Source organism: Triturus cristatus, chromosome 1_1 (genome assembly GCF_964204655.1).
Source record: "Triturus cristatus chromosome 1_1, aTriCri1.1, whole genome shotgun sequence".
NCBI lineage: Eukaryota > Metazoa > Chordata > Amphibia > Caudata > Salamandridae > Triturus > Triturus cristatus.
In genome coordinates, this window is record NC_140579.1 from 932642640 (window position 1) to 932667621 (window position 24982).

A 24982-nucleotide genomic window follows, 5' to 3' on the forward strand; every position below is an offset into this window, starting at 1 on the left:
GTTCCTATCCACAGGAGGGACTGTGGAGGGCTTGGACCAGGTGCCCTACAGAACGTCATTGAGGGCCTCATTGAATTGCAGCAGAGGCTCAGTGGAGCATGCGGCAGACTGAAGCACCTCAGTGAGGATGTTAGTCCTCACAGCCACGGCAGGCAGCTCAAGCCCAAGGGCTGCGGCCGCCTTGCGCAGCACCACAGAAAAAGCTGCACTCTCCTCCGAAGCCACAGTCGGAGGAGAGATGAATCCAGTGTCCGGTGAGGTATCCAATCCACTGGCCTCCCCCAGTTCATCTGCCCAGTCCTGAGAAAGTTGCCCCTGAAGGGCCATAGGGTCCTCAGACCCCTCCCATTCGCCCCCGTCATCCGATTCCTGGTAAACAGGAGGAATGATCGGAGCCGGTCGATAGACAATATGTGTCTCTAGCGGCGTCGGATGCGGCGTCGGGCGGCGCCGCATCGGCGTTGGGACCGGAGAGGGGCTGAACCGGGGATCGACGTCGACCGGAGTCGGCGTCAGGGGTGGTACCGGTGTCGGCGGAGGAGGCGTAACGAGGTCGAGCGACGTCGACGGGGGCCCAGGCTCGGGACCCTCGGGGACCTGAGGCGTCGGGGCCGGAGCCTCCAACGGCGCCGGGGCCGGAGCCGCCGGCATACGAGGTCACCCAGTCGAGTCGGCGGGGCCTGAAGGCGCGCCAGCGGGCGTCGACGGCGGGGCCAGGCTCCTCATGGCCGAGAGGAAGGCACTGACCTCCGCCGGCGTCGCGTCAGTCCCAGGGACCGGCGGGTATGGGGACTTGCGCGGCGCCTGCGGCTCCAGCGGAGCCGCGGGGGTGGAACCACCCGGACCCTCGGCCGAGTCGCGCGACCGGCGAGGGGAGTCTGAAGAGCGGTGTCGCCTCTTGGACTTCTTGGAGTGCTTCGACTTACCCGAAGACTTCGAGCCAGACGAGCGACGATGTCGAGTGCAGCTCCGCGACCGATCCTTGGACCTCCTCCTGGACCGGGATCGAGAGGGGCGCGGAGCCGACTGGCGAAGCTCGAGAAGCTTGCGGGACCGCTCCCGCCTAGCTTTCGAGGTCAGGGCCATACAATCGGAGCACGACTCCGCGTCGTGGTCGAGGCCCAAGCAGTACAGGCACCGGCGGTGATGATCGGTCACCGACATCAGTCGGTGACAGTCGTCGCAGGCCTTGAAACCAGGCATCCTACCGGCACCAGAGTCGAGAAGTGACCAAAAAGAGTCGAAAAAGTTAGTCAAAAATTGACTAAAGGGGTAGCTCTCCCGAATCAGCGCTTACTGGCGCGGAAAAAAGAAGAACTGACGTCAGCGCGCGAGGGTGGCGTCTAAGTACTCCGACGACGTCATTCCGGCGCACGACGCCGACGACGGACGCGGAGCCGCAGACTACGCCTAGCGACGCGCAAGGTGTATTGCTGATGAAAAATCTTCCGGATCCAGTCTGACGCCTGGGGATATTCTAAGGTGAGGAATCTAACTAACGTGTTTCTTTCAGATCATTAGGACCAACATATGCTGCTCTATCACAACCCTTTTCTTTATGATCCCTTGCATAAGCATGTCAGACAACTGCATCTTAGAAAACAATGTTTCCTTTCAGCATTCTGACCTACATACGAGGTTCCACTGAGTCAGCTGAACGCTGGCTGATCATAGAGTTCTTGATGGATGTTCAAATACCACTCTATCACAGATGGCTCTCTCAGAGTATTCAAAAGACAGAGGTCCTGCTGCTGGCAGATGGAGACCTTACAGCCACCTCACTATTTGACTGTCCCTCTCCCCCTTCATGAATGTACCAACAATGTCACCCCATAAAGTCCAAAGTGGGAATCTCCCAAGATGTCAACCTTACTTTACTCCCTGAGATCAGTGATGTCCTAATGAAGATATTCTACCACCTATGGATCTTCTGTAAAGCTCTGCCTCTGCCGCTCCTTTCACAAGCATTCACCCTCACCCTCATATAGTCTTTTCCCAAATAAAGTCACAGTGATGACCAGGCCTCTGGCAGTCGAAAATCCCAGGCCTCAACTTTTGACATGTAAATCTGGCTCATATCTTCCCCCGTTTTGATGGCCCTCCACTGGTTATCCCCTCATGTAAATTGTGGAATTTAGCTTATTCTGTCTCAGTTATGAGACGCGGCACCCACTACTTGCCGAATTAATGTTCAAAAGAAGTCTACACAAACTCTGCCAGGCATAAGAAGCTAGAAAGCTGCAAGTTTAAGATGCTTCCCTATGAACCTCTACTGTTTGTACTCTTTGGAAAGAATCAGAATCGAGTACATTCAGGAAAAGGCTCAAACTGACACTGCTCCTAAGGCTTCTGATTACTATATTAGCTGACATGTCAGGTGAATGATCAGCGGCCCCCGCTTTGAAATAACCGTCTCCCATCCCGGAGTGCTTTGAAGTGACTTTCAAGCTTCATTGGAATCAAGAAATAAAATCATATCAATGAATCGATAGTATGATTCTCAGAGTGATTTGTTCAGTGCTTCATGTACTCAAGTGGGGAATTCCATGCACTGAACCACCAGCATTGTGCACTCCACCTTTTAATGTCTAGTTAATCATGAGGTCAGACTCTCCTGAGCCCTGAACCCCTGCGGACCTTCCCTGGACAGCTGTCCTTGTCCCCTTTGGCACAGTGCCCTGCTGCCGCTCACACCAGGACCTTTGCTCTCTATGGAAATCTTTTTCTAGGCAGATAAGAAGCAACTTCTGCATGCTCTCCCTGGCCTACTCTGTACATTGGGAGTCATATAGTGGATGCATGGTAGACAAAATGCTGCAGGGAGAGGTGTGGTGCAGCAGCCAGAGTGACTGACTCCAGAGCGCGTGGATGGCGGTTCGATCATTGGCGGCAGCTCAGCTCAGCTCACCATCACGTGACTCTGGGCAATTGATCACTTAATCTCCCAGAAAGCCCCCAGCGCCTTGAAACTATAAGGAGAAATATGTTCGCGCTTTATAAGTATGGATTATGTTTATGTTATAACTTACCACATCTACATACAATATCTATTATTTATTACTATGCAGCATGCCACATGTCATACAAACTGTTCCCTTTATGGTGGGCTCTTTCTTCATTTCTGATTCCAGGGTTTCCAACCCAAGGATTGGTGACATCATACAGAAGATGGCGCCTTTTCTCAAGATGTACACAGAGTATATCAAAAACTTCGACAAGGCCATGAAGCTCATCACTTTGTGGAAGGAGAAGTGCCAGCCTTTACAGGATATAATCATGGACATTGAGGTAGTTAAGAAATGGGAGGGATACTTCTTCGAAAATAATGTACCTCTTCTGTTGCCACATCAGATGGAGCACCCCGCTGCCTCCTGCCAACTACCTCGCTGTTCCATGAGACACATCCTCTATGTATTCAGTCATTCAATTCCTTTTTGGCAGATGACCAAATTATTTCCCTCCCTCCACGACCACCCTGCCCCCAGTCTTGTTGAATTTGTCTCTCTCAGGGTTGACAGTCTTCTGGCAGCTTTCCCAACTCGAAGATAGACTCCACGTGTAGGAGTCTGCACCCTTCGCTTCCCCAAGCCACAAGTGGTACCTGTGGGTGAGGACCATAAAGGGTTCCCACCAACAGGTACCACCGATGGGTGAGCTAGTCAAGAGGATGGGTGGATTAAAAATGCCTCTAAATCCTGATTTGATGATTTTGATTCAGTAGGGTCTAGGGCAAGATAAAAACAATTCGATGTCCTTTGGATGGAATGTTCCCCGACATCTAGAGGGTGGACATGTTTCAGCCGTGTCACTGCCCATATAGGGTCCATCGGCTTTCCCCAGGACTTGATATAACCCTACTTCCATAGGTTACGTATCTACTATTTTAGTGTGCAAATAAAAATATATATACAGATTTCTGTTTATACACAAAACCTACCTATATGAGAAATGTGACATGAGCACTAACTTACCTGGGTGTCATTCGCTCACTCACTTTGGATACAAACAACATACTCGCACTCCATAGAAATAATTTTCTAAAATGGGTTTCCGTTCTTATTGTCAAGTTGGTAACTGTAGTTTGGGAAGCTGAGGGCCTACCCACAAGAAGACTTCTCACTCCTTCTGAAGTTCTATGCCACTTACTCTGTAATCATGCTTCAGTGTTGACTAACTCTTTTGCAGCTCTCAAGTACTCTTTTGGTGCTTTTTAGCCCCCTTGCAGGCCCTTTCTGCTCCTTCATTAATCCCATACAGGTCATCTGCACACCTAAGCCCCATGCTGACCCCCGTCTTCTCCCTCCTCCCTAGGAGCTGTGCTCCACTCCTACAGCATTCATTACCCCATGCAGGCCGCCTTCACACTCTCAGTGCTCATTAACTCCATCCTGGACCTATTCCACTCCTTCACTTTTTCAGAAGTCCTTACATCCCAGAGGACCCTCTTTGACTGCTCTCTTTTGGTTTCTCGTCTACTATATGCATTAAACATTTCATCCATGATTCCTTATGTTATGGGATATGTTAACTGTATAGAGCTTATGCTACTCTAAATATGCCTCAGAGTCTCTAATGAGAGCTGCAGTGATGAATGAAGAAACTAGAGGGAGAAAGAGTGAAAACAAAGTGAAAGGATGAAACCAGAGAGGGAAACTGGGAATAGGAGAGGTGAAATAGGGAAAGGAAAACATTAAAAATTAGAGCTGATGATAGAAACAGATAATAGGAAAGGGAAGGTGGGAACCGGTGAGCAGAAAAGTGGGAACACATGAGAGGTACTGAGGAAACATGCAAGCCCGTGTCAAGGTTTCTGTTGATTACCACTGATCCCTACAGTCCTTTGATACTCTGCTCCATGGATGTCAGGTATTCCTATAGGTCTCTAATGGCCAAGCCCTTGCAGATTACTTTGGGATTTGGTTAGAGTTTGCAACTCAGACGCAGTATGACACAAAGCAGTAACACTCAGTGAAATCATTATCGACTTAGAGCTAAGTCTTTAAAAGGGTTTGAGTATGAAACTATAAGAGCAAATGTAAAACGCTAAAATCAAGACAATAATAAACAGAAGGTCCAAGTTCTCTATGGAGCCACCACCAAACATTATTACATAGGAGCAGTCTATCGTATGAGGAGGTATCAAACACTTTGGGCCAGATCTAGAGTTTGAAGGATAGTACTCCGTCTGTCCAGGGGCGGAGGACATTACGTCCGCCAGCTTGACAGATGGCCATTCTCCAAATTTAAAGAGCACCGTTGGCCCAGCAGTGATCTCTGTGCCTTGACAGAAACCGTCATCATGGCGGTTCCTGTCAAAGTACAAAAATGTGTAGGTACTGCCGCCTTCTGTTTTGATGGCCGTACACCAAACCTTTTACAAATTTGTGTTTTTTAAAAAACAAACTCCAAAAGTATTAGAAAAAAAAAACGAATGACTCCTCCCCCCCCCACACACACAGCCCAGGAGTTTATGCCCTTGGGGTGGGGGTCAATATTTGATTTTTACTGTCCCTCACTGCGCACCCTTAATAGAGCAGGCAGTGTTATGCCCTTCCTCCAATGGCTCCTTTGCCTTCAGACCATCTGAAGAAGCTTTTTCTTGACAGAACCGATGGGGGCTCCATCTACGGAAAGCTGACGGTCCTCTCGGTCCTAAATATGGTGGGTCGACCATCAGTTTGGTGACAGGGTACTCTGTTGCGTTTCCAAATTAGTACCTTGTCCACCAAACTATATCACCCCATTGGTAATTATCTGATCCCTCTCATCCTTGTTGGGCTTGCTTCAAGTTTCAGCCCACGTGCTTGCATAAATGGACGAAAGGCGTAGACAGGAGTCACAGTGCTGTGTGCCCTGTTTTCTTCATAGACTAAGGGGGACTGACCAGCATTATGTGTCTGAAGTAGGTTTGAGGCTACATTCTCCACCCACTGCTAGGTCAGAGGCTCACGACCAATATTCTCAGGCCATAAGGCAGGTGCTCGCTAGGCAGGGTGCTGGCGCAGTGCAGGGTCACCATCAGACACTATCTGTCCCTGTCTCTTGTATGTCTTGAACCCCTTCGCTGCTAGGCCTTTTCTTCCCCTGTGCTAAGCCTTTTTTGGGCTATTTGGGGTAGTGCGGGCTTAGGCCGCTGTAACTTTTTGACCACATAAGGTATCCACACCAAATTTGTGTCCTTTTCTTCCCACATCATGTGGATTCTAAAGGTACCCAGGGTTTGTGGATTCCCCTCGAGGGGTCCCAGAAAAATGGAAAAAACGGGCTGCAAATGAAAGCGTCTGGGATTTTGTCTGCAAATGGTATCAAAAAAAGGGTTTGTGGGGTTGAAATCACCATCTTCCCAGCTTTTAGGGAATGACAGACTTTTTGTCAGAAAACCAACATTTTTTACACAGTTTTGGCATTTTTCTGGGACATAGCCTATTTTTGCTATTTTTTGTGCTTTCAACCTCCTTCCAGTTAATGGTAGAAATGGGTGTGAAAGCAATAATGGATCCTGGAAAGCTATACATTTTAGCAAAGTAGACAAAATTCTGAATTCAGCAAGGGGTCATTTGTGTAGATCCATCAAGGTTTCTTTATCAAAACTAACAGTTAAATTTAGGAAAAAATTGAAAATTAGTTGAAAAAAACAGCCTTTTGTGCCAACGTTTTCAACTGTAACTTCTTCTAATTATGAGAGCTCTTTAAAAGCAATATACCGTTACATCTGCTGGACCTTCCTGGTTGTGGGGATATATAGGACTTTTAGGTTCACCAAGAACCCGACGAACTCAGAGTCAAAAACTGAGCAGTAATTTGCAATGGTTTTTTATTATGTTCCGGGAATATAGCAATTATTGTGGGAAAATGTATACACGGAAAAATCAGTATGAAAGACACCTATGTATTTCTGAAATGGGAACCAATTATAGAGTTTAGAAACAGTACATATTTGCACATTTTCGAAATTGGAAATACTCATACTAGCATGAGAATTATCGGTCATTTTTCAAAATGACTTCTTTTTTACACAATGTCTTTCATATGGAAGGCAGAAATGCATCACAAATCAATAGGTAATAACTGTTGCTTTACAAATTTGAATTACCCTAAGTCTCCCGATAAAAATGGTACCTCACTTGTGTGGGTAGGCATAGTGCCCACGACAGGAAATGGCTCAAAACCCAACGTGAACACACCACATTTTCACAATGAAAATGTGCCCTTTTTTTGCGAAGTGTCTAGCTGTAGTTTTTTTACCCTAGCTCTGCCGGCACCTAGTGAAACCTAGCAAACCTATAAATTTTTGAAAACTAGACACCCAGGGGAATTCAGGATGGGGTGACTTGACTGCCTCCCACCAGGTTCTGTTACCCAGAATCCCTTGCAAACCTAACAAATTGACAAAACAAACATATTTATCCCACATTTCTGTGGTGGAAAGTTCTGAAATCTGCATGGATCCACAAATTTCCACCCACCCTGCGTTCCCCAAAGTCTTACGAGAAAAATGGTACCTCACTTGTGTGGGTCGGCCTGGTGTCCACAACAGGAAATGGCGCAAAGCGCAACGTGGTCACACCTCAATGTCGCAGTGAAAAATGACCCTTTTTTGGCAAAGTGCTTAGCTGTAGTTTTTGAACCCTAACTCTGCCGGCCCCTGGTGAAACCTAGCAAACCTATACATTTTTGAAAACTAGACACCCAGGGGAATCCAGGATGGGGTGACTTGACTGCCTCCCACCATGGTCTGTTACCCAGATTCCCTTGCAAACCTAAAAAATTGACCAAAAAAACATATTTTCCCCACATTTCTGTGGTGGAAAGTTCTGGAATCTGCGTGGATCCACAAATTTCCACCCACCCCGCGTTCCCCAAAGTCTTACGAGAAAAATGGTACCTCACTTGTGTGGGTCGGCCTAGTGTCCGCACCAGGAAACGGCGCAAAATGCAACGTGATCACACCTCAATTTCGCAGTGAAAAATGACCCTTTTTTGGCAAAGTGCCTAGCTGTAGTTTTTGAACCCTAGCTCTGCCGGCACCTAGGGAAACCTAGCAAACCTATACATTTTTGAAAACTAGACACCCAGGGGACTCCAGGATGGGATGACTTGACCGCCTCCCACCAGTGTCTGTTATCCAGAATCCCTTGCAAACCTAAAAAATTGTCCAAAAACCACAATTTCCCCACATTTCTGTGGTGGGAAGTTCTGGAATCTGCGTGGATCCACAAATTTCCACCCATCCAGTGTTCTCCAAAGTCTTACGAGAAAAATGGTACCTCACTTGTGCGGGTCTGCCTAGATCCCGCAACAGGAAATGGCGCAAAACGCAACGTGGTCACACCTCAATTTCGCAGTGAAAAATGACCCTTTTTTGGCAAAGTGTCTAGCTGTAGTTTTTAGCCCTAGCTCTGCCGGCACCTTGGCAAACCTAGCAAACCTATACATTTTTTTAAACTAGACACCCAGGAGAATCCAGGATTGGGTGACTTGACTGCCTCCCACCAGGGTCTGTTACCCAGAATCCCTTGCAAACCTAAAAAATTGTCAAAAAACCCACATTTTCCCCACATTTCTGTGGTGGAAAGTTCTGGAATCTGCGTGGATCCACACATTTCCATCCACCCCGCGTTCCCCAAAGTCTTACGAGAAAAATGGTACCACGCTTGTGTGGGTCGGCCTAGTGCCCTCGACAGGAAACAGCACAAAACACAACGTGGTCACACCTCAATTTCACAGTGAAAAATGACCCTTTTTTGGCAAAGTGCCTAACTGTAGTTTGTGAACCCTAGCTCTGCCGGCACCTAGGGAAATCTAGCAAACCTATAGATTTTTTAAAACTAGACACCCAGGAGAATCCAGGATGGGGTGACTTGACTGCCTCCCACCAGGGTCTGTTACCCAGAATACCTTGCAAACCTAAAAAATTGTCAAAAAAACCACATTTTCCCCACATTTCTGTGGTGGAAAGTTCTGGAATCTGCGTGGATCCACACATTTCCATCCACCCCGCGTTCCCCAAAGTCTTACGAGAAAAATGGTACCTCACTTGTGTGGGTCGGCCTAGTGCCCACGACAGGAAACGGCGCAAAACGCAACGTGGTCACACCTCAATGTCGCAGTGAAAAATGACCCTTTTTTGGCAAAGTGCCTAGCTGTTGTTTTTGAACCCTAGCTCTGCCGGCACCTAGGGAAACCTATACATTTTTGAAAACTAGATACCCAGGGAAATCCAGGATCGGGTGACTTGACTGCCTCCCACCAGGTTCTGTTACCCAGAATCCCTTGCAAACCTAAAACATTGTAAAAACAAATACATTTTCCCCACATTTCTGTGGTGGAAAGTTCTGGAATCTGCGTGGATCCACAAATTTCCACCCACCCCGCGTTCCCCAAAGTCTTATGAGAAAAATGGTACCTCACTTGTGTGGGTCGGCCTAGTGCCCGCGACAGGAAACGGTGCAAAACGCAACGTGGTCACACCTCAATTTCGCAGTGAGAAATTACCCTTTTTTGGCAAAGTGCCTAGCTGTAGTTTTTGAACCATAGGTCTGCCGGCACCTAGGCAAACCTAGTGAACCTATACATTTTTCAAAACTAGACACCCAGGGGAATCCAGATTGGGTGTCTTGACTGCCTCCCACCAGGCTCTGTTACCCAGAATCCCTTGCAAACCTAAAAACATTTTTGAAAAAACACATTTTCCCACATTTCTGTGGTGGAAAGTTCTGGAATCTGTGTGGATCCACAAATTTCCACCCACCCCGCGTTCCCCAAAGTCTTACGAGAAAAATGGTACCTCACTTGTGTGGGTTGGCCTAGTGCCCGTGACAGGAAACGGCGCAAAACGTAATGTGGTCACACCTCAATTTCGCAGTGAAAAATGACCTTTTTTTGGCAAAGTGCCTAGCTGTAGTTTTTCCACCCTAGCTCTGCTGGCACCTAGGGAAACCTAGCAATCCTATACATTTTTGAAAACTTGACACCCAGGGAAATCCAGGATGGGGTGTCTTGACTGCCTCCCACCAGGTTCTGTTACCCAGAATCCCTTGCAAACCTAAAAAATTGTTAAAAAAAACACATTTTACCCACATTTCTGTGGTGGAAACTTCAGGAATCTGGGTGGATCCACAATTTTCCACCCACCCCGCATTCCCCAAAGTCTTACCAGAAAAATGGTACCAAACTTGTGTGGGTTGGCCTAGTGCCCGCGACAGGAAACGCCGCAAAACGCAATGTGGTCACACCTCAATTTCGCAGTGAAAAATGACCCTTTTTTGGCAAAGTGCCTAGCTGTAGTTTGTGAACCCTAGCTCTGCCGGCACCTAGGGAAACCTACCAAACTCACACATTTCTGAAAACTAGACACCCGGGGGCTTCCAGGGAGGTATAGCCTACATAGATCCCCCAACGTTTCCTTACCCAGAATCCCCTGCAAACCTCAAATCTAGCTGAAAAAAATCACTTTTTTCACACATTTTTGTGTGGGAAAGTTGTGGCATCACTGGGCTCACACAAATTTCCCACCACCCAGTGTTCCCCCAGGTCTCCCAATAAAAATGGTGCCTCACTTGTGTGAGAGGCCCATGCGCCAGTCCACGCACACCGCCAGCCAACGACAGTCCACGCACACCACACCGCCAGCCAAGTACAAGTCCACACACACCGCCAGCCAAGCGCCAGTCCACGCACACCACACCCATGCACCAGTCCACGCACACCGCCAGCCAACGACAGTCTACGCACACCACACCGTCAGCCAAGCGCCAGTACAAACACACCGCCAGCCAAGCGCCAGTCCACGCACACCGCCAGCTAAGCGGCAGTCCACGCACACCGCCAGCCAAGGGCCAGACAAAGCACACCACACCGTCAGCCATGCGCCAGTCCACGCACACCACACCGCCAGCCAAGCGCCCGTCCACACACACGGCCAGCCAAGCACCAGTACAAACACACCGCCAGTCAAGCGCCAGTACAAACACACTGCCAGCCAAGCGCCAATCCAAACACACTGCCAGCCAAGCGCAAGACCACGCACACCGCCAGGCAAGCGCCACTCCACGCACACCGCCATCACATTTCGGATTTTTTTTTTTTTAAATAAGTATCACAAACAAATTGCAAATAGATACAAATCTACTAACACAAAAACTGAAACTAAATACACTACACAAATGCCAACCTTGAAACTGAACCAAAAATATTAAACAATAGAGGCCAGGCAGTTCACTTTACCACTCATGGATGCTCCCAAAAATTCTTTTGCGTGTGGTACATTCTAAAACAAGCAGGCACACACAGCCCAGGGTTAGAAGGACACTCGGGGCAGTACATACGAGTCTCCTTCTGCGTACCTCTTCGCCAACAGACTCTACATCTCCTACTGGGAAAGTCTTTTGAGGGTGTGGGAGGAATGTGATCAGAAAAGTGGCGATCTTTCAATCTAGCAACATCCTCCACCACTCCAACGCTAGGAACACTTGCCTGTTCCACTAAAACAAGGCTGCCTATTACAGACTCCTGAAACTTAGCAAAAGTCATCTTTGACTCAGGACAAGAATCCTGGAACACAACAAAAGCATTAAAGGTTGCCAAGTGGAAAAGATGGATAGCCAACTTCTTGTACCAAAAGAGCAGCGTAAGGTTCCAACCTCTGATCTACTCTGTCAACACCACCCATGTGCCTATTATAGTCTAAAATGCACACAGGTTTGCGCGCTTCAGCAACCTGACCCCAAACAGTCACAGGTGCAGTGCTTTCATCATGGATGGTAGTCAGCATGTAGACATCTCTCCTGTCTGAAAACTTCACAGCTAGAAGCTCCTCACAACGCAGCGCACTGCACTGTCCCCGCACAAGCTTTTGACAAACAAGTTATTTTGGGAAACCTGTACGGTTAGAGCGGATTGTGCCACAAGCAACAGTGTCCACTTTGGCCAATTCCCTGAACAACCGCACACCAGTGTAGAAGTTAACTACATATAAATGGTGGCATTTGTAAAAATCCTCTACCAAGTTCCCAAACAATTTTCTCAGTCACTCCAAAAGTGGACGGACAACCAGGGGGGTTAATCCTGGATTCCTTACCGGTGTACACCCTGAAATTAGAGACATATCCAGTCCTACTGTCACACAGCATAAACAGCTTAATTCCATAGCATGCCCTCTTACTAGGAATGTATTGCCTAAAAACCAAGAGGCCCTTGAACAACACCAAAGACTCATCCACTGCAATTTCTTTCCAAGGAGCATAGATCTCAGAAAATCGATCAACAAAGTGATCAATGACAGGCCGAATCTTAAAAAGACAGTCACACTCAGGGTGATCTCGTGGCAACGCTAAACCATTATCGACAAAATGCATCATCCGAAGCAGAAGCAAATACCTATCACGACTCATGACTGCCGGAAAAATAGCAGTTGCCATCAAGGGACTAGTAGATCAATATGAAGACATTGATGGCTTCCTTAGCAAGCCCATCAAAAAAGTTAAAGCCAAGAACTTCTTCATCTCTTCCAGATTTGTGGGAGTCCACCGGGTAGCTCTAGAGTGGGGCTTAAGACTGGCACTGTTGTCCCTCAAAAACTGTTTGGCATACAAATTAGTCTGCTCAACAATCTCTCCCAAAAACACATCGTCCATAAACAACTGAAAAAAATGTATTGGCAAAAAGTTTCCAGTATTCACTCTACACCCTGGAACACCAGTAAAGTCTGGCAATGCCGGCTGCACCATGCCAGGGGCAACCTAGAGGTCATCACTTTCAAAGGGAAGCCTTGCAGCCCCAGCCTGCAGCCCAAATGCCTCTTGCCGCACTACACCAACGGGAAGCCTTGCAGCCCCAGATGCCTCTTGCCGCACTACACCAACGGGAAGCCTTGCAGCCGCAGGCTGCAACCCAGGTGCCTCTTGCCGCACTACACCAACTGGAAGCCTTGCAGCCCCAGGCTGCAGCCCAGATGCCTCTTGCTACACTTTCGGCACATCAATCTCCTCCTCTAACACAGGCACTTCATCCGCACTAAGAGTATCTTCATCATCCGATGATTCCATATGGAGAGAAAACTCACTGCCAGAATCGTCCCCTGCCTCCTCTGCCTCAGATGCAGAGTCAGTCTCTGAACCATGGTCAGAGGAAGACTCAAAAAGCATACCAACAACCTGCTGAGCAGTAATCCTGCGGCTAGCCATTATCCTTACTAAGAAAGGAGACTGCACAAACAAGTCAACAACAACCAACACTGCGCAAAACAAGTAAAAAAAATGTGTGCCTTTATCACAAAGATCTATATACTCAAAAACTATACAATTCACTTACAAGAGACAGCTACACTCACCAGCACCTACTCTGCAGAGACACAGCAAAAACCAATGATATCCCACTAGAAAGAAAAAAACAAAACAAATTACTCACAAGACAACAAAATACACATCGAGCACAAATGCAAAGTTTTTGACACTCAAAAACCAGAAGCCAAACATACTGCTATTATTACACCATTTGCAAAATACAAATTCATGCAGAGAAATGAAACTCATTTACATTGTACAAAAAAAAGTCTCTTACCAAACACATGCAACTACACAAACAGCAGAACCACCAGTAACAAAACCGCAACCTGGAACAGTCTAAAGAGCAAAAGCCTTTACCTAGAACAAAAAAGAAAAAAGAAAGCATTACAATTGCAATTCACAAAAAATAAAACAATTAACATTATAACACGCTATGTTACTACCCAAATGGTCAATCGGGTTGTCTGTCAGGCCAATCTGCCCCTCAGGTGGGGCAGTAAACAGCAGACAGAAATTTGCCCCCTTGCAAAAGTAATACATCCCTAGTGCCTAGTAGGGTTTTCTGCCTCCCCCCTCCCGCCTAGGGCAGAAAGGCCCAAAAAGGGGCAGATCTGTCCCCAGGAAGCAACCACGTTGCTTCCATTACTCACAAAATAAAATCCCTGGTGCCTAGTGGGGTTTTCTGCTCCTCCCGGGGACAGAAAGGGTACAAAAATAGGCTGATCTGCCACCTATCTGGAAGTGACCCTTGGCTAAGGGATTGCTTCCATTTTAATTTAAAAGAAGTCCCTGGTGTCTAGTGGGGTTTTCAGCCTCCCCCCCCCCCCCGGGGGGGGGGGGAGGCAGAAGCCAAAAGGCAAATAAACAGGCTAATCTGTCCCCGAGGGGGGCAGAATACGTATACAAAAACAATATGCCCCCTAGCAGCGACCGTTGCCCAAGGGGTCACTCCCATTTCATTTTTATGAATGAGTCCCTGGTGTCTAGTGGGGTTTTCTGCCCCCCCCCCCCCGGGGGCAGAAGGCCCAATAAAAATTCCGATCTGCCCCCGGGGGGGGGGGGGGGGCAGAATACACATTAAAAAAAAATTGCCCCCTGGAAGCGACCCTTGCCCAAGGGGTCGCTTCCATTTTTATTTAAAATAATTCCCTGGTGTCTAGTGGGGGTTTCTGCAGAAAGGCCAAAAAATGAGCCGATGTGCCCCCAGGGCGGGCAGAATTCCCATTACAAAATAAAATGGCCCCTGGAAGTGACCCTTGCCCAAGGGGTCACTTCCATCATATTTTACAAAATGCCCTGGTGTCTAGTGGGGGTTTGGGGCAGAAAGGCCAGAAAAACGAGGCGATCTGCCCCCAGGGGAGGCAGAATATCCAAACAAACAAAATTGCGCCCCCGGGAAGCGACCCTTGCCCAAGGGGTCCCTTCCCTTACAATTTCACAATTAATCCCTGGGTCTAGTGGGCTTTTCTGTCCCCCCTGGGTCCAGAAACGGCCGAAAAAATGACTGATCTGTCCCCATGGGGGGCAGAAAAGTTTTTGTTAAATTTGTCCCCCTAGGAAGCGACCCTTGCCCAAGGAGTCGCTTCCTTTTAAAAAAACAGCATCCCTGGTGTCTAGTGGGGCATTCCTGCTCCACGATCGCGACGCTGTGCGCGATCGTGAAGCAGGAATGCCCTGCATTGAGACATCAGGGGAGAGGAAATACTCTTTTCTCTCCCCCGATGCCTCAAGGCATCCTAAATTAGCCCCCCCTGTCCCACCGGAGGCAAAACACGTACCTCCTTGCTGGACGCGCTGGAAAGAAATGATTTCCAGCGCGTCCAGCGCTTCCTGATGATGTCGGCATGCGCTGTGCGCGCTGACATCATGGGGAAGCCTGGGGGGGCTCGGGGGTGGCAGCGGAAACACTTCTGCTGCCATCCCCCCAAGTGGTGCCAAAATCGATCCCCCAGCGGGGGAGCGCCAGCTCTTCCCCCAGTGGCTGTGCTCATGACAGAGCGGTTCCGTCATAAGCACAGCCCAACCGATGCTCATGACGGAACCGCTCTGTCATGAGCATCGAAGGGGTTAAACATTGTTGTGATGGAGGTGATGACACCGATCCCTGATGGGGTCCAGGGCAGCAGGGTGGTTGGACTACACGCCTCCTGCACACGTTCTACTTAAGGTTATCCCACAACTTACATCCGCTGGGCTTTGTGCTTGCCCTCAAGGTCAGGCCGCTGTCTCTACGCTCCTGGCAGGTAATCTTCTTTTCTTCAAAGCAGGGGACAGCAGCACAGCTCCTCTGCGGTCCTAAGCACTGTCCCTGCCTGGGGTAGGAGGGGGAAGCGAGGGTGTAACCAGAGTGCCTGGGTGCCCGGTCCAGGGACATTATCCTTCTCATTGCTGGTGCGGCCAGTTTAATTTCCAAGTCAATGTGAGGTTTTGCCATCAGAGCATCAGCGCTTCTCCTACCTCGCGGGGACTGATGGGGAATCCGAACCTTATCAGAATGTAAGGTATTCCCTGTCTGTCCACCCAGTACAGGGATCACTTCCACAGGAATGTGTGCAGGCTCCTACACTGGAGGGTGGAGGAGCAGCAGATGGTCACATTGGTGTGTATCATACAGCCGACGTCAGAAGGGGGGGACAAGACCAGGGACACGTGCTGTGCAGCAGCCAATCCGCCTTCAGCCATGTGCTGTTGCTAGGCAGATCTCAGGGCTCAGTGTTTACTGTCGCCCGTAAATCAGTCGGTGGGAGACAGCCTTAATGCAGGAAGCAACCTTGGGCTACATGTGATTCGTATTCGATTAGGACCCCATTCACCGGCTCTTGGTCCTTAGTACATACTACATGTATACCTTCCCCCTTCCACCTCATCCCTTTCCGCTCTTCCCCGTCCCCCATACCCTATATTCTTCTCTTCCACCTTCCATCTCTCTTTAACCTCCCCATCCTCATCCTTTGCTTCCCAACCATGTCTCCCTCCTCGATAATTCCTTCCTCGTCTCTCCCTCTGACCTTGCAGTCCCTTACTCCTCCCTCAGTTACCATCTAGCCCAATTCCCCCCACTCCACCTGTTACCTGTCCCCCTACATGCACCTTTCATAGCCTAAAGTACCTGGCCAGCACCATCCTCTCTTTTCTCCCCATACCTCTAGCCTTCCTCTGACCCCCTCCCCCCCTGTACAGCCCTTCATCGGAGCCCTGCCCTCCCCACCCTGTTCAGCCTCTTCTCCCCTTACCTTTGGCCTTCATTTGATACCCCTCCTACTCCTCAACTTTCTCCTCCTATTTATGATCTCTACTCTTCCCCCTCTGTTCAACACCAGCAAAAATATTTCTCTTCCCACCACTGTTTCACCATCCACTCCTATAGACCACCATCTTTCCCCACCTTCTACCCTTTCTCCCCAATTCCCCACCCATTCTCCCACCCCTCCCCTCCCTCCCTCACCCTCTGCACTCCCTCCCTTATTCCATTCCCCCACCCCGCCCCATCCTCCCTCACTCTCTGCACTCCCTCCCGTATCTCGTTCTCCCATCCCTCCCCGTTCTCCCTCACCCTCTGCACCCCCTCCCTTATCCCTTTCCCCCACCCCTCCCCGTCCTCCCTCACCCTCTGCACTCCCTCCCTTATCCATCGAGCCACCCAACACTCCGTGCTCAGCTCTCCTCTCCCTGGAAAATAAACTTGATTCTCTCATCTCTTCCATTTCCCAGCTTGTAGCGTCCATCTCACTTTTAAGCGCGAAGATGTCCCCCTTCCCTAACATCCTCCCGAGGAGTTCCTTGCTCCTGCGCCCCAATAAAGCCAACCACAGTCTATTCTCTGTAGACATCACCAACTTACTGGCCAGCTACAAGACTGCCAACATCACTCCCCCTCCACCTTCCACTCCTAATAATTCTACGCAGTTCTCTATGCAGACCATCTCCTCTGTCAGAACTTACCAGCCTCCCTCTTACCGGGCACCCTCATTCAAGAATCGTAGCCCTATCTCCCTTAACAGCCCTAACACCCCCATCACCAAAACAGTTGCGTCAGAGCTGCACTGCTTGCTCCACAACTGCAGATCGGCAATCAAACACAAATTGGAAATCTCTGACACTATCACCCACCATAATCTTGACATGTTCTTCCTCACTGAGACCTGGTTTAATGACTCCTCTCATACTTTGTTTGATCTTCTGGTACCCACTGACTACTCTATCCTCAGAAATGACAGAACAGACTAAATTGGGGGCGGTGTCACTATCATCTTCAGAAACTCCTTTCAAATTAAAGCCTTCCCTACCACCCGTTTCCGTACATTCGAATGCCTATCCCTAGAACTTCAAATACATCACGGCTCACACTTTAGATTCCATGCCATCTACCACCCGCCCAGTAACTGCTCTTCCTTTGCGGAGGAACTCACCGACTTCATCAGTGACCAATTTTCTCAAAGTGACAGACAGATCTTCCTGGGTGACTTTAATCTCCATTGGGCTCTTTGGGAGACTCGGCTGCCATCAAGCTTGCCACCTTTCTCTCAGCCAATGATCTCTTCCAACATTGCTCGGATACTACACACTCCAAGGGCTCAATTCTGGACCGTGTTATATCCAAAGCAGACCTGCTGACTACTGCTCCCCCCATCCATGTAGACTGGTCTGACCACTTCTTCATTCCCTTCCGTTTTCACCTATTGCCCGTTATAACTCTCGGCCAACCTAAAAAAGCTACTACCTGGTTCCGCAACACTACAAACCTTGATCTTGACACTCTTTGTGATTCTGCTATGCGGTCACTTCCTAGACTAGACCCCAACATGGGTGTCAACGTTCTCACCTCTCAGTGCCTCTCAGTCCTAGCAGTCCTAATCGACAATGTCGCTCCACTCCAAAGCAAAAGGAAAATACCCACCCCCTCAGCACCGTGGTTCAATAAAGCTCTCTACGATGAAAGGAAAAACCTTAGAATCCTGGAGAAACATTGGAGAAAATCTCGATCTACCTCCAATCTCTCTCCTTTACGTTCAGCAAGATCCAAATACCACAACCACATCTTCCATGAAAAAGCTTCACATTTCAGATCCCTCCTTGACTCAGCCAAAAACAGACCCAGAAAACCTTTGGGCCTCATCAAAAACCCAAACAGTTCTCCCCTAACCATTAAGCCTGAGGATTCCACAAAGAAAGCAGATTTCGCTATATTCTTTGATGAAAAGGTCAAAGCACTGGTGGATCAGGTTGCCCACCCCACCCCCATAGAGGAGCGGAAATCCTTAGTCACCTAGCAGAACTTTGACGTCATCTCGGAAGATGACCTCCTCAAATGCAGCCTCTAAACCAAACCCTCCAACCATTCTTCTGACCCCATCCCTAGGGTCATCGCTATCGATTTCCACACCCATACTCTCTCTTACTGGATCAGGCTAGTTACTCTCTTCCTCAGTCAAGGCTCCCTCCCTGTTACCCTCAAATCAGGACAGGTTACCCCTCTTCTAAAAAAAACCTCAGCTGATGTGAACGACCTCAACAACTTCCGCCCTATCACCAACCTCCCTTTTCTTTAGAAAATCACCGGAAAATGCATTGCAAAACAACTTTCCCTACATATTATGGACAATAATCTCATCGACGTTTTCCAGTCTGGCTTCATCCAAAATTGCAGCACTGAAACAGCCCTGCTGCAAGTGATTGATGATGCGCTGCATATACTCGAGTCTGGGGAATCGTGTCTTCTGATTATTCTAGACCTCTCTGCAGCCTTTGACACTGTTAATCATAACACCCTCCTCAACACTCTTCAACAGAGAATGGGTTTCGATGGCTTAAATGGTTTGCCTCTTTCCTCTTGGACAGATCCCAAATGATCAAGATAGCAAACAGTCTCTTATCTCCATTGGCTGTAGGTCAAGACGTCCCTCAAGTCTCTATCCTGGCACCCACTTTGTTTAATCTCTACCTGGAACCATTAGGGAACCTCCTAAGTAAATCTGGGATCCATTACCATCTTTATGCGGATGACACTCAAATCTACCTCAAGGTGTCTTCCGCACACGATCTCTCACTACTCAACTCTACTCTCAACTCTATTCACAACTGGACCAACTCATTCTAAATCCCGCCAAAACTGAATTCCTCCTCCTTTCTACCTCTCTCTCCCCTCCTCCTGTTCAATCATAGGTGGATCAGCTGAACGTACTCAACAACAAACCCATCATTGTCGACAGCGCTAAATCCCTAGGTGTCATTCTTGACAAAAGACTCAACCTAATCTCCCCCATCAACTCTATTGCTAAGAACGCACGTTACCAGCTGTGCCTTCTGTGGGGAATCCATCGGTTCTTCCCGGAGAAAGACTTAAAAACCTTGGTACAATCACTGGTTCTCTCTAGACTGGATTATTGCAATTCTCTTCTGACGGGCCTCCCAAATCCCACCTCTCCCCTCTCAAATCCATCCTCCATTCAGCAGCTCGCTTCATTTCAGGATCTAAACGAAGCAACTGCGTCACTCCTATCCTGTCCTCTCTTCGATGGCTTCCGATCGGGCAAGATCAATTTACAAAACTGCCTGCATCACTCACAAAGCCTTGCACACGTCCTCCCCTCGTTACCTGGTAAATAAATTTAAATTGTCTGGAGGCTCTAGACCTTCTCGCAATGCGGAAAATCTTCTGCTTGAGCCCCCCTCCTTCAAAAGGGAAAGATCGATGGCGCAATCGTTCTCAGGCAATGCGGTGAGAATCTGGAACTCGCTTCCCCCATTGCTCCGTGCCACCTCCTCTACCCGGATCTTCAAAGCTGACCTCAAATCTCTTCTCTTCCAAAGAAACACTTTCAGAACTAATACTTTCATTCTCAGGCCCCTCTAGGAAGTTCGCCCATCATTGTAAATTTGTATTTTTTCTTGTACATTTCTCACCCTTGCGTGTGCTGTGTTGGATTTTGTGTTTGTGTACCCTTCCTTTTAAGTATCTTTGCAATGTTCTATTGTGTAACACTTTTCTCTTGTAACGTAACTGGTTCTATTGTACAGCGCTCTGACACCTTCGGGTAATGTCCACGCTTTATAAAAATGCACTAAATAAAAAAAAAAAAGACATGTACTCTATGGCAGCACAGCGCCCAGTCTGGAGTACATGAAGGGCCCCAGTTATGGGAGAACGTATTTGTGTTACCTAACCTCCCAGCAGTGTATGCGTAATGTTTGTGCGTTTCAATACCAAACAAGCTGACACTAAACATTGTCCTCACTATAGCTGAGCGAGTGGGCACCGCAGCCCTCCACTACAGACGTGGGTACAGGTGGGCACAGTCCAGCTTCAGCAGACCTCAGGATTCTGCTGTGGAGCAACGTGAAACTAATGCACCAGGAGCCTCGAGATCCAAGGCCAGTGAGCAGAAAACCACAGCGGAGCCCAGAAAGCACACAATGACGCAGGAGGTCACAGTGGACTGTCCCTAGTGGACTTTCCACCTGACAGAGGGAATAGAAAGAAAGAAATGGGACAGTGGAAACGAACGAGGGAACAAGAAGGAAGGAACCAGGCATAAAAGAGAGTGAATGAGGGGGCGTAAGAGGTAGGGATGAAACAAGAGAGGGAGTGGGGACAGGAGAGAAAGGATGTGGAAACAGGAGAAATACAATAAAACAGGAGGGGAGAAAGGAGAAAGAAAGAGGAGTAGAGAACCGAAGAGAAGGATGTGGAGGGAATAGAAGAGGTGGAAGGCTGGACAGTAAAGGCATGAGGGTGCAAGATGAAGAAAATAGGGACATAAGAGACCTAACAGGAAAGAAATACGAGGAAGGAAGGAACTAAACATGGAAGGTGAGAGTCTATGGTAAAATGAGATGGAATAAGAAGCAGGGAAAAGGAGACATAGGGAAGAAGCGAGATGGAGGGAGAAACAAAAATAAGGAAGTAGGAGATATTGGAGACATGATCTTATATGTAGCTGGTGGCTTACGAATCCCAGGAGGAGCAGGCTCTGTGGCCAGAAAGTGAACACAGAATATTCCTTATGATGTACTGTTATGACACATGAATGATCTGCTCTGCACTGTACGAGACACCTGCCAGGACAAACTGTGATCTGTTCTTCTTTCCTCCATGCAGAAGAGGGAGGTGTCTGCCAGTCTGAGCTTGGGCCACCACATGTTGGAACCAGTGCAGCGAATACCCCGATACGAGCTTCTTCTGAAGGAATATCTGAATAAACTACCTCCACAGTCAAAGGATCGAGCAGACACCGAAAGTAAGAATTGTGATCTACATCCAAATATTCCTGCCCTGCTAGCTGCTAGGACATTTGTGGGCAACCCTTGCCACACAGGCTTTTTGTTTGCTTCCAGGATCTTGATGAAACCTTGATTAGGGCAGAAAGTGGAACATTCGTAGATGTTGATATGAGTGGTAATAAACAGAGCTTGTTTTTTGAATGCATGCTGAAATGTCTAGATTTCATTCCCAGATTAGTTACCAGAAATTTCGATGGCTCTGATTTACCCTTTCTTGTCCTAGTGCTTACACGTTAAGGGGTGCTCTGCCGTCTGGAGAGATAAAAACAAAATAAGACGGATGGAATGCTTGAGTTAATCTAAGTACCTGGTAAATACTCTTGGTACATTCCACCCTTATTTGCTCGTCGTGCTATTACAGCGACTAATCATATGCAAATCATTATTGCTCTTCCCAAAAAGGAACAGTCCAGTTCGAAATCCTCGATTATGTTATACAGATTGGTAGAGCGCACTATCACAACAGGTATCTTGGCACTGAGCAGGTCTGAGTCTAGCCACAACTAGAGCCTAGTGGCACTACTCAAAAAGACAGGTCTTCAGCTTATTGTGGAATTCAAGAAGTGATGAGAAGTCTCTTTTGTGTAGCAGTAAGTCATTCCACACTTTACAAGCGATGCAGGAGAAGGCTTAACTGCCAAATGTGGTTTTCAGTATACAAGAGATGTCTGCAAATAGAAGTCCAGACGAGCGCCGGTGTCTGGAAGGTTTGTTAAACGAGATGCTATTGTTGAAGTATGCTGGGCCAGTGTTATGTAGTGCCTTGAAATTGTGGGTGAATAGTTTTAATTGTACTCCTTTGTGAACTGGGAGTCAGTGGAGCTCCTTCAGGTGTGGTGTGATGTGAGTGCGGCATTGGAGGTTAAAGGTGATTTTGTCTGCAGAGTTTGAATGGTCTTTAGCCTTAAGGTGAGATTTTTATTGATCCCAGCATAGAGGGTGTTCCCGTAGTTCAGCCTGCTTGTGTCCAGGGTGTACGTGACGGTTTTCCGGGTGGTGATTGGGAGCCATTTAAGAGTCTTCCTCAGCATCTTCAGGGTATGGAAGCATGAGGTGGTGAAGGCATTGACTTAGGCGGTCATGTCGAATCTGCTGTTGATGATGATCCCCAGGTTCTGCTGGCCACCAGGTGGAGTTCCACGGTGATGTGCTGTTCCCAAAGATCACAATTTTGGTCTTGTCAATGTTCAGCTTTAGACAGTTGGTCTTAATCCAGTGGGCGATTTCATTTACGTGGACATTGAACTTGAGCCGGGTATGGGACTACTTGTCTATGAGGGAGAGAATGAGTTGTGTGTCATCAGCATAGAAAAGTTTGTTGGTGTCATAAGGGCGGATGATGCTGGCTCGAGGGATCCTTTATTCATTGAAGAGGGTCAGGCTCAGGCAGGATTCTTGCATAACTCCGCAGATGAGGTCATGGGGGCCCGAAGTGTATAGTTCAAGGTTAACTGGCTGGGTCTTTCCACTCAGGGAGGAACAGATACATCGGAGTCCATGTCCTTGGATTCCAACGGCGTGTAAGCATTGCATGAGGATGGGGTGGGTGACTGTCTCAAATGCTGCAGAAAGTTCCAGGAGGATGAGGACCACCATGTCTTCTCCATCCAGAGTGTTACGTATGTCATCTGTGGTGGTGATAAGGGCAGTTTCTGTCCTGGGGTTGAGTCTGAACCCTGAGTGGTATAGAGGAGTTGGTGGTCATTGAGTTATTCAATGAGGTGTCTATTGATGATTTTTTGTAAGATCTTGGCTGGAAATTGTAGCAGGGAGATCTGTCAGTAGTTGGTGAGCTTTGACGGGTCCGCAGAGGGTTTCTTCAGTAAAGGGAGGACAGTTGCGTGTTTCCAAACCTATATTGAAGGTTGCGGAAGTGGTGGAGGCATTCATAATGGGTGTGAGGACAGCACTGATGAGTTGCAGACCTCTGAAGTAGATATGGTTGGGCAGGGGTCTGATGGGGCACCCCAGTGTCTGGAGTTCATGGTGGCAGTGATTTCTTCTGGGTAGATGATGGGCCATGTGGTTAGCATTAGTTCTTTGGATAAGATCGGGAGGCATTTGGCGAGGTCTGGCAGGTCCGGTTGGGTTTATGTGAACATGTCATTATATTTTCCATCCATGAGGTGCAGCCTTAGGCCCGGTTCTAGATTCAGCCTGGGATCACTGTTGGCTATGAGACCAATTCCAAAAACCCTTCTTGTTGCCATGGCTAATGCTCTGTTGGGAGAGTTGTAGCTTTATTAAATGAAACTAACCTGGTTCCCCATATTTTCTAGGTCAGGACAGTCGTTCCCCACCTCAGTGGCCACTAATAGTCCTTGGAAGTCATTCCGCTGGGATTGAGGTAAATAGGCAGGGCAGGTTCCTGCTCACATTACCAAGTTAAGAGTAGACTATCACTTCTTTAGGCTTAACTCAACATCTTGTCCACTCACTTCCACTGAAATATCTTTTGAAACCACAAAAGATTGCCCCAAGAAATTAGCTAACATCAGTTGCATCTGAAGGGCCTGGGACACCTCGCCCTGTTGTCTAGCCAGAGGGTACTGTCTGACTATGAAGCGTGGCATGGAGGCTTTCTTTGTTTTTTGCCACTGTCACCGGAGCAAGCTCTTAAATGCAATATTTACCAAATAGTTAAGTCCTAAATAGTGAGGTAGTTGGTAGAACAGTGGCCCATTCATGCTGGAGGACCCAAATTGAGAACTAAACAGTTCAATAGTGCTGGCCAGTATGCCTTGTGGAGATATTTCTCTTCTTGACCAGGGTCCACCTCTACATTCTTCTCATGGTCATACTACAGGAAAGGTCAAGCCGAGGCTGAAGAAAGGGCAGAAGAAATAAACTACTACCAGGCAACGGATGACAGTGAGAAGGAGACCAGTTCTGCCCTTTTTCCCACTGGTGTAGCAAAGCCCCTCTGGGTTCACGACCCCAAACTATGCAAAGGTAGATCCAATGACTCACAGACATATCGTATTTAACACCCAGTTATGTGATGTCTATAAAAAGACGGTGTCAGAATTCTCTGTAAGTGAAACGCTTTCAGGCCAACAACACTGTCGGCAATAGCCTTGTGGTGGTCTGTGTGTGGTGCGTGGTCAGAATGAGTCTGCACCAGTTTCCTACGGGCTAGGAATAGACCAAACTCATGACCGTCTCCCACATTCTTTGGCATACCACTTGTCCCATCTTCTCTCTCCACTAAAGCACGGAAATCACAAGGAGAGGTTACAGGAGACATCTGTCCCTGTGAACCCCACTGTTAAAGCCTCCAGCTGCAGCAGTTTGGCCTGGAAGTTTTCACAGCACCTTTGACACACAGGACCCAATAGCTAGCAGTACTGACCCCTCCACTTAAACTGCCAATCCATAGATTGTAGGAGCAGGAGTTGTCACCAGTATTCTTGGTG

General features: G+C 48.1%; 1 protein-coding gene across 1 annotated transcript in view; it reads left to right on the plus strand.

Annotated features, from left to right (window-relative positions):
• The window catches only part of LOC146871312 (FYVE, RhoGEF and PH domain-containing protein 2-like), a 385168-nt gene that overhangs the window by 298277 nt on the left and 61909 nt on the right, over nucleotides 1-24982 (plus strand). The window contains exons 7-8 of the mRNA XM_085646736.1: nucleotides 3132-3288; nucleotides 21385-21523. Coding sequence (XP_085502862.1) covers nucleotides 3132-3288; nucleotides 21385-21523 — 296 coding nt within the window. The remainder of the gene's footprint in view (nucleotides 1-3131; nucleotides 3289-21384; nucleotides 21524-24982) is intronic.